The 13,184-nt window shown below is 42.3% G+C and overlaps 2 protein-coding genes across 2 annotated transcripts; one reads left to right on the top strand and one right to left on the bottom strand.

Moving 5' to 3' along the window:
* Window positions 1-366: 366 nt before the first annotated feature.
* On the bottom strand, window positions 367-10,734 carry gatb (glutamyl-tRNA(Gln) amidotransferase, subunit B). Its single transcript, XM_053480096.1, has 13 exons — window positions 10,586-10,734; window positions 9,353-9,503; window positions 8,931-9,044; window positions 8,448-8,646; window positions 7,345-7,467; window positions 5,538-5,651; window positions 3,337-3,421; window positions 3,071-3,115; window positions 2,728-2,920; window positions 2,379-2,512; window positions 2,041-2,119; window positions 1,757-1,891; window positions 367-770 (listed from the first exon to the last, which is right to left on the bottom strand). Exons 1-13 carry the CDS (start codon window positions 10,732-10,734, stop codon window positions 645-647), a joined length of 1,647 nt encoding a protein of 548 aa, XP_053336071.1. The 3' UTR covers window positions 367-644.
* A 268-nt stretch (window positions 10,735-11,002) lies between these two features.
* dctpp1 (dCTP pyrophosphatase 1) lies at window positions 11,003-12,546 on the top strand. The gene has a single exon (XM_053480148.1). The coding sequence runs from the start codon at window positions 11,134-11,136 to the stop codon at window positions 11,581-11,583; it is 450 nt and encodes a 149-aa protein (XP_053336123.1). The 5' UTR covers window positions 11,003-11,133; the 3' UTR covers window positions 11,584-12,546.
* The last annotated feature ends 638 nt before the right edge of the window (window positions 12,547-13,184 follow it).

Here is a 13,184-nt window from a genome sequence, read left to right as displayed (position 1 = left end):
GATTTTAACCCATCTGTAGCTCTGATTAAAAGTTTTAGCACCCCTTCCTGTTTCTCCTGCCAAATACCTAAAAAAAAATTTGTCTACTCAAATAAAACACAAAGTCAGCATGTGTGTGTGTGGGTGTGTTGTGTATTCCCCCAGGGTTTCGCCGTGTGCATCTTGGATTTTAGAGCAACAACATTTCTCTTCTTCGTCAGCACCTCTTTTAGTTCACCTCTCCCAGTTCTTATTCCCGTACTTTTATTACACCATGAACGCTGTGCAATTACAGATGCACTAACTGCTTAATTAAAATGCATTAACTCTTGGCCTTTACAGACACTTAATCACTAAAATAAGAATTAAAATAGATTTTCAAGCAGGTGGTTCGTTTTACCTTTATTTAAATATTAATACATTCTTCTCCGCATTTAAAGCCATTTATACAAAATATAATACATTTACGTTGACCCAGTTTCAACAGGAACATGTAAATAATAAGCACAAACGATGCTGAATCGTCGTAAACGATAAACTCACATGATCCAACCTTTCAGTTCATCACTAAGGCTTTTCTGAGGTTCCAGTTTAGAAGAATACTAAAACTGTCCATATGTCATCAGATATCTAAACCAAATATCAGTTCCACTCTGGTTTTTTAATCATGATGTCATTTCCTCCAAAATGTTTCTGAGCTGGACTGGATCGGCTCGACCTTTGGACTCCTTCTGAACGGCACCCATGAGCTTATTTAGCACCTTCTTATTGCCCCCTCTGATCACCTGCACCTGCAGGGCAAAAACATCACCACAGAAATTAGTGATCATCTGTATTTAAGTAGTGTTTAGTGAGTCTTTGGTGGGTTGGTGAGTCTTAGGTGTGTAACAATGACAATTTGTGTTATTACTGCAAGTCTCGGGGGGGCTTAGCGATGATGGGGGTTATTAAAGCGAATCGGTAATGATGTGGGTTATTACATGAAGTCTTAGGTGCATAACGGTGATGACAGAGGTTATTACATCAAGTCTTAGGTGCATAACGGTGATGACGGGGGTTATTACATCAAGTCTTAGGTGCATAACGGTGATGACGGGGGTTATTACATCAAGTCTTAGGTGCATAACGGTGATGACGGAGGTTATTACATCAAGTCTTAGGTGCATAACGGTGATGACGGGGGTTATTACATCAAGTCTTAGGTGCATAACGGTGATGACGGAGGTTATTATGTTAAGTCTTTGGTGCATAACGGTGATGACGAGGGTTATTATGTTAAGTCTTTGGTGCATAACGGTGATGACGGGGGTTATTATGTTAAGTCTTAGGTGCATAACGGTGATGACGGGGGTTATTACATCAAGTCTTTGGTGCATAACGGTGATGACGAGGGTTATTATGTTAAGTCTTTGGTGCATAATGGTGATGACAAGGGTTATTATGTTAAGTCTTTGGTGCATAACGGTGATGACGGGGGTTATTATGTGCGAGTATCGGGTCCAAAATGATAATGGGGGTTATTGCTGCAAGTCTGGGGTGCATAACGGTGATGACGGAGGTTATTACATCGATGACAATTACTCAGCTGAGTTATGACATGCGAATTTCTTGTGTGTAAGGATGATAAAGAACGAGTCTGAAGTGTGTATCAGAGCTTAGTATGGTCATTCTCAGGTGTGTATTTAGGTACTAGGCCTCTTACAGTGAGCCACAGGTATGTATTTCACATTAGATTTTACTACAGTCTCAGTCTCGAGTAAGCTCAGGTAAGCCTCACCAGATCAGGATGAGCATCCATCACTCTCTGGCAGATCTTTACGAGTTCCTCTCGATCACTGATAAGCCCTAAATCCAGTTCCTTCACCAGCTGCTCGACACCCTTATCCGGAGCCCTCCACATCTCCTGGAATACCTGCAACGTAGAGACACAAGTCAGGCGGTTAAAAGTCATCTTGGGTTAAAAGTAAATCTGTAGTGTTTTAGATTTGAGATGCTACAGGTGCACCTAAACAGGAAATCATGCACTTTAGAGCTTCCTGTTTTAGAAGAGAAAAAACTCACCACTTTAGCAGCAGAAGAGGAGATGAAACCAGATTCGAGAAGATTCAGCAGCTGTGCGAGAGCCTCGGGAGACACGGGGCTGAGAGACGGCGGTGAGAGACAGACACTCAGATACTAAACATGGCTTCATGACACTTTTTTCAATAAATGCAAAATGCAGACAGATTTTATTTTTGCATGAGGAGTTCTCACACATTTATTTATATATAAACATATGACGTAATTAACTACTATCTCTGTTGCCGTTGTTAGTAGTTGCCATGGGAACCATGAAGGGAAGAAAAAGACTAGTAATACAGTACACTACACTACACATGACACTGTAAGAGCTTGCTGACCTCTGGGTAACTTTTAGGTTTTGCTGGTGCAGGTTCCCCATCAGCTCCTTTATCACCCAGCCAATCAGCTTCTTAGGCTCCGTGTTAGTCTTTTGGACGACTTGCTCGAAAAAGTCCATCAGTCCGTCTTCATTCTGGTAAAAGTTAATGTTTGCAGATAAGTTTTTGTTTTTTAACACAAGATGACACTTTAGAAAAAGCATACGGTCATTAACTCGGATGTTCTGCTCGGTCATTTGTTAGAAATCTTTCCATTTATATTTACTATTCTCTTTGAACCCGAATTTCAAAGGGATCCTTTGATGTCCCTGTCTGTCTGTGTGTGTTACCGTCTGTGTTGCTGTCTCACCACCAGAGTAAAGCTGTGCTCAGGCAGGATGCCGTACTCCTCCATTAGTCTCGCCCTCTTTACGCCGGGCAGCTCAGGGATCTGGGCCTTCAGTCTGTCAATCACCACCACGTGGGCGGGGTCAACGCCATGCGGCACGGAGGACACGCCCTCATAAACAAACAGAGGAGGAAGATTGGGCTCTGGCATAAATCTAATGGAGAAATATGAGGGGACAAAAAGAGAGAGGGGGTCAGATAAAGACAGGAAACGAAAGAAGACTGAAAATAAATAATTGGAATCACATAGGTTTCCTCCATGTTTCTCTCGTCTTCATTGTGACACACACATCTTCAGTACTCACCTGTAGTCTTGTAGACCCTCTTTATCTCTCATTGGTACAGTCGTTCTACGAAGGACAAAAAGAGAGATTTAATTTAAATGTGTCATAACAGAAAGCTTTTGAGACTTGACACCCTGTTAGCAGTTTATTAAACACCTTTACCCTGTGTGTGTGTGTGTGTGTGTGTGTGTGTTATTCGTAGCATGAAGTAAAACAATTTTTAAGACAAATTTAAGTATAAAGTGTCAGTGTTGTGTAATGCATTATATATATTTTTTTTTTTTTACCCGGTTTTGCTGTCGAAAGATCTTGTCTCGTTCAGAACCGTGCCTCCACTCTGCAGAACCTCAATCTGTCTTTGGATCTCAAAATCTACAGCACATTAACACCAGACCACCACAGACACACACACAATGTGTTAGGATCGTGTCGAGTGTGTAGTTATAACAAGTGTGTGTTAGGATCATAGGGAGTGTGTAGTTATAACGAGTGTGTGTTAGGATCGTGACGGGTGTGTAGTTATAACGAGTGTGTGTTAGGATCGTGACGGGTGTGTAGTTATAACGAGTGTGTGTTAGGATCGTGTCGGGTGTGTAGTTATAACGAGTGTGTGTTAGGATCGTGTCGAGTGTGTAGTTATAACGAGTGTGTGTTAGGATCGTGTCGGGTGTGTAGTTATAACGAGTGTGTGTTAGGATCGTGTCGGGTGTGTAGTTATAACGAGTGTGTGTTAGGATCGTGTCGAGTGTGTAGTTATAACGAGTGTGTGTTAGGATCGTGTCGAGTGTGTAGTTATAACGAGTGTGTGTTAGGATCGTGTCGAGTGTGTAGTTATAACGAGTGTGTGTTAGGATCGTGTCGGGTGTGTAGTTATAACGAGTGTGTGTTAGGATCGTGTCGGGTGTGTGGTTATAACGAGTGTGTGTTAGGATCGTGTCGGGTGTGTGGTTATAACGAGTGTGTGTTAGGATCGTGTCGAGTGTGTGGTTATAACGAGTGTGTGTTAGGATCGTGTCGAGTGTGTGGTTATAACGAGTGTGTGTTAGGATCGTGTCGAGTGTGTGGTTATAACGAGTGTGTGTTAGGATCGTGTCGAGTGTGTGGTTATAACGAGTGTGTGTTAGGATCGTGTCGAGTGTGTGGTTATAACGAGTGTGTGTTAGGATCGTGTCGAGTGTGTGGTTATAACGAGTGTGTGTTAGGATCGTGTCGAGTGTGTGGTTATAACGAGTGTGTGTTAGGATCGTGTCGAGTGTGTGGTTATAACGAGTGTGTGTTAGGATCGTGTCGAGTGTGTGGTTATAACGAGTGTGTGTTAGGATCGTGTCGAGTGTGTGGTTATAACGAGTGTGTGTTAGGATCGTGTCGAGTGTGTGGTTATAACGAGTGTGTGTTAGGATCGTGTCGAGTGTGTGGTTATAACGAGTGTGTGTTAGGATCGTGTCGAGTGTGTAGTTATAACGAGTGTGTGTTAGGATCGTGTCGAGTGTGTAGTTATAACGAGTGTGTGTTAGGATCGTGTCGAGTGTGTAGTTATAACGAGTGTGTGTTAGGATCGTGTCGAGTGTGTAGTTATAACGAGTGTGTGTTAGGATCGTGACGAGTGTGTAGTTATAACGAGTGTGTGTTAGGATCGTGACGAGTGTGTAGTTATAACGAGTGTGTGTTAGGATCGTGACGAGTGTGTAGTTATAACGAGTGTGTGTTAGGATCGTGACGAGTGTGTAGTTATAACGAGTGTGTGTTAGGATCGTGACGAGTGTGTAGTTATAACGAGTGTGTGTTAGGATCGTGACGAGTGTGTAGTTATAACGAGTGTGTGTTAGGATCGTGACGAGTGTGTAGTTATAACGAGTGTGTGTTAGGATCGTGACGAGTGTGTAGTTATAACGAGTGTGTGTTAGGATCGTGACGAGTGTGTAGTTATAACGAGTGTGTGTTAGGATCGTGACGAGTGTGTAGTTATAACGAGTGTGTGTTAGGATCGTGACGAGTGTGTAGTTATAACGAGTGTGTGTTAGGATCGTGACGAGTGTGTAGTTATAACGAGTGTGTGTTAGGATCGTGACGAGTGTGTAGTTATAACGAGTGTGTGTTAGGATCGTGACGAGTGTGTAGTTATAACGAGTGTGTGTTAGGATCGTGAAAAGTGTGTGATTATAGTGAGTGTGTGTTAGGATTGTGATGCATGTGTAGTTCTAATGAGTGTGTGTTCTAAGCTCTGACCGAAAGTTACACACTTTAATCTCGAGACCTGAAGTTATAAAAATTAAAAACCAGCTCACACAATGTGGTGCTTTAGGGTTTGTGTGTGTGTGTGTGTGTGTGTGTGTATTCATGTGTACTGAGGAGAAGACGTCTTCTAAATTAGTTTTTTTTTTAAATTTACAGGATGGAGGCATGCTGAATGTGTGTGTGCGCGTGTGTGTGTTTCGGTGCATGCGGATTGTATAAATCCACACATCCTGTATTGAGTTTAGAGTCTTACCGATTGCCTTGGCAACAAACCGAGCGCTGTTGATGTTCTTTACTTCAGTGCGAACACCAAGCGGCTCTCCAGGATGATGGACAGATACGTTAGCATCCACTCGCAGCTGTCCCTCTGCACACACAACGAGAGAGAGAGAGAGATAAAAGCTGTAATATAAATAAAATGTAAAACACTTGGAACAGTGGTGAACATTCTCAGGAGAAGCCGGGCTGTCAGAATTACACAACGACGCCTCATCCAGGAGCTCATAAAAGAACACAGAACAACATCTAAAGAACTGCAGGCCTCACTCACCTCAGTTAAGGTCAGTGTTTATGGTTCAACAAATAAAAAGAGACTGGGGCATCCATGAGAGCGTTCCAAGGCGAAAGCCAACTCTAACCAAAAACAACACAAAGGCTTGTTTCACATTTGCCAGTGGACTGACGAGACAAACGTTTTTCTTTTTGGAAGGTGCGCATCCTGACATATCTTGCATGAAACAAACACAGTGTTCCATAAAAAGAACATTATACCAGCAGTCACACATGGTGGTAGTGGTGTGATGGCCTTCCATAATCCATGAACCATAAATTCTGCATTCTGAAGGAAAATGCCCGGCTTTCAGTTCCTGACCTTAAACTTAAAAACTTGGATGACCTGAAACACACCAGCAGGTCCGCCTCTGAATGGCTCAAAACATACAAAATTAAGATTTTGAAGAGGCCTAGTTAAAGTCCCGGCTTTAATCCGATAGAGATCCTTAAACAGGCTTGAGTTTAATCAATTCTGCAAAGAAGAGTGGGACAAAATTCCTCCATGGTGATGTTGCCAGTTATTGTAAATTATTGATTGCAGTTGTTGCAGCCAAGGGTGGCACAACCCGTTATTAGGTTTGAGGGGGCAATTACTTTTTACACAGGGCACGGCAGAATTGGAAAGCTTTTTTCCATTAATAAATATAATCATTATTTAAAACATATAATTTTTGAATGTCGTAATAATTGTGACAACAGGGAATAAGCCCCGCCCTCTTCTTTTAAGAAGAGGTCAGACACTTGAGTGATGTAAGATGTAGTCGGATAATCCGGTGCGGTATTTAAATCCAGCGAGGACTTCGTTTATCCACTTTAACATGAACCGGAATTAACGGATGCTAATTAGCTTGTGATGAAAGGTCAGGAGACGCGCCGAGACGAGAAGCTCTGAGGCGAGACGTTGTGGTGTTTGCGTACACAGTTGAGCGAGCGAGTGAGAGGAGGAGAGAAGGGGGAGGAAACTCATTTGAAACTTTCCCCGTCAGTGCGGCCTCACTGATTACTTGAGGCTTGTGCAGAAATCTGAATATTAAGGAATCAATTTCCATAAAATCAGGTGAATTAAAGTCTGAAGTGGTGAAAAATCCGAGCCGGTGCTCTGATGGAGGGAAAAAAAAATTGTAAGCAAAAGGCAAACAAACAGTGTGCTTGAGGGGGTTTTTGATTAAACTGGAGCGCTGAGGATTTTTCATTATGAAGACAGAAAGTAATTATTTTCTCTGGTTGAAGCCCGAATGTGAATAAACGTGATTGAACCTGAAGCCTGGAGTAATTAGAAATATAAAAGTGATTAGAAAGTCTTCAGTTAAATAAAGCTAATGAAATTAGGAGAGAAGATTTATCATATCTGTGTGTGTGTGTGTGTGTGTGTGTGTGGACAGGACAGGTGTTATTTTATTTGTACAGAGCTTTAAACAAATTACAATGTTTTAAAATATTATTTACATATCAAATTATAGTTATGTGAACTGTGTGTGTGTGTGTGTGTGTGTGTGTTAGTTACACACCGGCCATATTTCCCTGGCACGTTCCAAGTGTCTGTAGGATGAGCTGAAGCTCTCGAACTGCAGCTGCTGCTTCTTCACCACAACACATGTCAGGATCCATTACCACCTCCATCAGACCCACACCTACAGAGAGAGAGAGAGAGAGGGGGAGAGAGGGAGAGAAAAAGAGAGAAAAGGAAAGAAACAGACAGATGAACAGAGAGAGAAACAGAGAAATGGAAGGTCAGAGAGAGAAAGAGAGAGAGAGAGAGAGAGAGAGAGAGAGACATGAATGAAGAGGAAAAAAAGGCAGAGGCAGACGAAGAGCAAGAAGGACAGGAGGATGGACAGACAGAAAGCCAAATGGAAAGAAAGAGAAACAGGGAGGGACAGAGAGACAGAAATAGAGGGTCAGACAAAGAGAGAGAGAGAGAGAGAGCGAGAGAGAGAGAGACAAATGAAGAGACAGACAGACAGAGAGAACAAGAAAAAGAAAGAAAGAAACAGATCGACAGACAGGGAGAGAAAGAGAGAGACAGAAAAAAGACAAAGGCCGATGAATAGACAGAGAGGAAGACACAGACAAAGAGTAAGAAGGATAGATGGATAGACAGACAAAGAGCCAAATGGAAAGAAAGAGATAGAGGGAGGGACAGAGTGACAAATGGACAGAGACAGAATTAATCAGACAGACAGACAGACAAAGGAATGGATTTACACAGAGACAGACAAACAGAGAAAAAAGACAAAGAGAGAGACAGATGGAGAGAAAGGCAGAGAGCAAGAGAGAGACAGACGCAGATGGATGGACAGAGAGAAAGTAAGACAGACAGAGAAAAAAGGGACAGATGGATTGACAGACAGAGAGCCAGACAGAGAGGCAGGGACAGACAGACAGAGGGAAAGATGGACAGAGACAGACAGACAGAGAGACAGAGAAACAAATGGAGAGAGACAGGGAGCAAGAAAGAGCAAAAGAGAGAAGGACAGACAGACAGAGAGACAGACAGACATACAGAGAGAGAGAAAGAGAGAGACAGACAGACACAGTCAGGTACGAGATGTTGAGCTGTAGCAGTAGTAACAGTGGACGGTGACTCTGGCAGTGATGTAAGCGGCGGTACCGGCGCGGTTCAGGTCGATGAGCGTCCGGCTCCTCTGGTCGTCATGAAGACTTTTGCCGCTGTCCTGCTCCAGCTGGATCTGTCTCACTCTCACAGTCTTCGTTATCACCTCACTCCTCTTCCTCCCACCTAAATAACTGAAGCTGAGACATCCGTTCACTGCAATGGGCACTCGCTGCTGCGTGATCTGATAACCTGCCTAGGAGCATCAAACACACACACAAACAGTTTTTAGACTGAGGATGAGTTTGAAACACACTTATGAATATACGGGTAAAAGAGTGTGGAATGAAGAACGAACGTTAGCATGAGATGGAATCAATATTTTTTATAAGAACATGAGAAAGAGAAAAGGAAAAATATTAAAGAAATGAAACTGGGAGGAAAAAAGAGGGAAAACTACCAAAGTAACAGCAAAAAATCTGTTACTATGGCGACCAAGTCGATGAGGTCGCAACAGGCCAGAGTCTATAAAGCACTCACAGGCAGATCGGCGTAGAAGTAGTGCTTCCTGTCGAAAAGAGATTTCGTGTTGATTTTGCAGTCGAGGGCGAGACCGGTCATCACAGCCGCCTCGACACACCTCCTGTTCAGAACCTGATCACACACACACAAACAATAGCAGTAAGGAATTAGACTTCCTAACTCACCAGCACTGCTTCTTCATCTTTAAAGAGGAAAACTAAAGCTAACGACATTAGCTAAACCAGTCAGCTGACTGATCACAGCCGTAATGGTGTTTGTGAAGTATTTAACTGTGAGCATACTCACCTCATATACCGGTCTAACATACAGTACATCGCATTACATATTCATAAGTATACAACTATATCTGTCTAACATGAGCATACTCACCAGCTTTAACCATCTAATATGAATATATCATTCTATATTCGTGAGCTCACCGGAAGCGTGCCAGGAAGCGAGGCGTCGAAGAAGGACACGTGTGAATTGGGCGGGGCTGAGAATCCAACACGTGAGCTGGAGAACAGCTTGGACGTGGCCTGAATCTGCGCATGGATCTCCAAGGCAACCACGCCCACCAGCTGAGGAGCACTTGGGAGTAAACAAGATGAACAGAACAAGATAAACATTCACAGCATGGCGGAGTGAACACACCCCTGTTTCCATCATCACTATGTTGTTTAGCAGTTTAATTTTATCTTTAAAATTATTTAGTAATCTAGAAAATCTTACTCACCGGCATGCAAAACAAATGTTTATGTAAATTTGAAGGCAACATGTGAGAGTTTTTTAAAATACAATGTTAAAAAAGACCTGTGGACCTGCCCCGACTTTTTAAGTTGTGGAGATGAAGTGAAAATCTTCACTTCGTTTAGGTTTGTACCCATACACTAAGTTTGTAATGATCCTCAACATGAAGGACGGTTCATCCATGGCACGCTGACCGAGTTCTTGGAGCCCTTGACGAACTTGGCAGCAACACGACGGATGTTCAGATCACATGTGAGGATCGCCTGGACTGTTCCGTATAACACACCGATATTGGCAGCGATTTTCTGGATTGTTCCCCAACGATTATCATGCAAGTTGCCGAATGATTCCAACATTTTGCAGGGGTTGAGAAAGTGTTCCTGATCTCTCATCGTTTTCCAGTGATGTTTTTCCGCTCTAGAAGCACGAGTGCCACTATACCTCGAAAGTAAACTTGCTGAGTCATGTTAAACGTCTCTTGCCCAGTTCCACAACGCTCTTTGTTCTAACTTGCTCCCGATGTACACAGGACAATGTATTTTGGCACACTGACTTATGAAGGTTGGTGATCTCTGTGAGTGTGCGTGCAGCCTTGTGCTGCCATCTGCTGGGGTGTTACAAAACTACCCCCAGTCTTACAACATTTCGATACCACCTTATAAGTATAACAAACTGATTGATCACTCACACTGTGGCACCTTCTCCTTAAAGAAAACCTCTACATCAAGTATTACGCACTTCCCCTTTCCTTTTATAAAGCAGCATGCTTCTAAAATGTTAGTAGGATAAACGTTAATAGGATTTATTTCCCCTTACACGCCTCTGTGCATAATATAAGTTGTTACTATAGAAACGAGACAGTGAAGCTAACAGTAGTGTGCTAAATGACATTGAGTGTGATTTATTCCTTTTATTATTATTACCTTTCACTCTGTAACTTGTGCGGAAGTTGCTGAAGTTGACATTTAGACCCGGGCGTCCATATTCTTCTGATAAACACACCATTAGACATAGTTTTAAACCGAAGACATTTGTGCAGCATAGCTCTGTTAGCCGTACAGGAGGCGGCCATGTTTGTTCTGGAGAGACTTGCGACATGGGAAATGTAGTTTTTTTTCGTGTGTTCGTTAATTTTTCGGAAATTAAATATACATAACAACAATTAAACATTCTTTATAATTAATACGGTATATTTGTATTATAATTTTTTTTAGAAGTAAAACACTTCGACAATTATTTGCAATAAATATAATACCACTTTGTATTGTATTGTACTGTTGTTGACGCCCTTTTCAACGCCTCCTTCGTATGTATTTCCGGCGCTTGATCCATTCGTCATTTCCGCTTTGTGTCGCGTGGCGGGAGATTCACGCGTTGTACCGGTTTGTTTTGCTTTCTGTTATTCCTCTTATTTTAAATTAAGTTTTTTTTAGAAAGTTTTAGCACCTTTAAGTCATTTAAAAAAATAATAATGGAAGCTAAACATAACGGTTGTGTGCACGAGAGCGCTACTCCACGCGCGCAGCACGATGACTCAGCAGAGAGGTTCCGCTTCAGCGTGGACCCGAGTCTCGAGGACATCAGGCGCATGCAGGCCGATTTCACGGACGAGCGCGACTGGAATCAGTTCCACCAGCCCCGGAACCTGCTGCTGGCGCTGGTCGGGGAGGTGGGCGAGGTGTCCGAGCTGTTCCAGTGGCGCGGGGAGGTGGCGGAGGGCTTGCCGGGCTGGACCGAGGCCGAGCGGGAGAACCTGGCCCATGAGCTCAGCGACGTGCTCATCTACCTGGTGGAGCTCGCCGAGAAGTGCCGCGTGGACCTGCCGCAGGCCGTGCTGCGCAAGATGGCCCTCAACCGTCTCAAGTATCCGGCCAGCAAAGTCCACGGCTCGGCCAAGAAGTACACCGAGTACCAGGACTGAATCCTGGTCCTGGAGATCTCTCACCAATAACTCCAGAGAGATCATCATCTCCAGCCAGGATCTGCTGATTGTGCCAGTACTGAACCTTCATCATCCACATCTCTGCACCTAGTACCAGTACTGAACCTTCTTTATATCCATGTATACACTTAGTACTAGTACTGAACCTCCACAATCTGTCTGCAATTAATAGCAGTACTGAACCTTCCTAATCTCTTTCTGCACCTAGTACTGACCCTACTTTATCTTCATCTGTTCACCTAGTCCTAGTACTGAACCTCCACAATTTCTCCCCACCAAGTACCAGTACTGAACCACCACAATCTGTGCCTCTCTACATAATACCAGTACTGAACATTCTCTATCTATACACCCAGTACCAGGGCTTATCTTTTTTTATTTTCACTTTTCTACAATAAGTACCAGTACTGATCTTTTTTTAAAATCTCCTTAAACACCTTGTTCCACTACTGAACCTTGATCACTGATGATCGAGAACCTTCTCTCCAGACATGATGGGATTGATGATAAAGTGCACAGCGTACATGTACTGACCAAATGCTTAGTGACTCTAGACAATCTTGAATAGGATTTATTATGACTGTATTGATCAGGTTGCATGGTCACACAGGTTCTGTTTAATCACTTTAGAAAAAAAAAAAAACCACAGTTGTGATATGAGTGCCCAAGTCCAGACTGTATGATGTCACCTGATTTGATTGCACGTGTAATTACTCGGACAGTCTCTTATCATTTGTTAGATTGTTCAGGAGTTTCTTTTTACTCATTGTGTTATTGTTAATCAGAGATGCTCTTACTTTACTTTTAACATTTTATTCTGAAAATGGAGTGTGTTGAGTTTTATTACCACCAACATGGTGTGAGTGTAAATATGTAAAGATTTTTTTTCTTCTTTGTAACCTGCAGCATTGTGTTAAAGTAAATGCAACCTGTTACACTTGACTCACTGTGTCTTGTTTTTCAGCAAAGTTCTTCATCTCATTTTTGAAGTGTGATGATGATGGCGGTGTATAATACGTGCTGCTCACGTGTCATAATTTCAAATCATTATATATCAACTTATCTTTTTCTGCTTCATCTTTGTTTCATCTTGATGGTATTTACATCGGATGTCGGTCCTCTATTTAGTGACTCATAGCGGTAGGTCTTAAATCAACATTGAGCTGCAAATAAATAAGTACGATAGGCCATAGTCATTATAAGTTATTATTGCAAATCACAAATTTATAAATCTTTCCATTCTATATAATTTTGTTGCAATTCCAAACAAACTTGTTTAGAGTGCACCCCCTGTAGGATTATAGACGAACTGCACCATAGTACCATCTTAAATGCAAAGATGTACAGTTGAGGGGCCCAAAAAATATACATGCACTTCAACATGAAAAATAAATGCCTCTCTTTGGATGATCACATGATAACATTAATGATGATGCGACTACTCACATCTTTAAAGGAAACATAATACTTTACATAGCTGCCATAAGTTTAAAAAATAAATTTGTGTATATACTGTATATTTTTTGGTATAAAAGAAAAAACAAATTTTTTTATCGTCAGTGTGGTGATGCATAAATTCC

Source organism: Clarias gariepinus, chromosome 20 (genome assembly GCF_024256425.1).
Source record: "Clarias gariepinus isolate MV-2021 ecotype Netherlands chromosome 20, CGAR_prim_01v2, whole genome shotgun sequence".
Taxonomy (NCBI): Eukaryota; Metazoa; Chordata; class Actinopteri; order Siluriformes; family Clariidae; genus Clarias; species Clarias gariepinus.
This window is presented reverse-complemented; position numbering and strand designations above follow the sequence as displayed.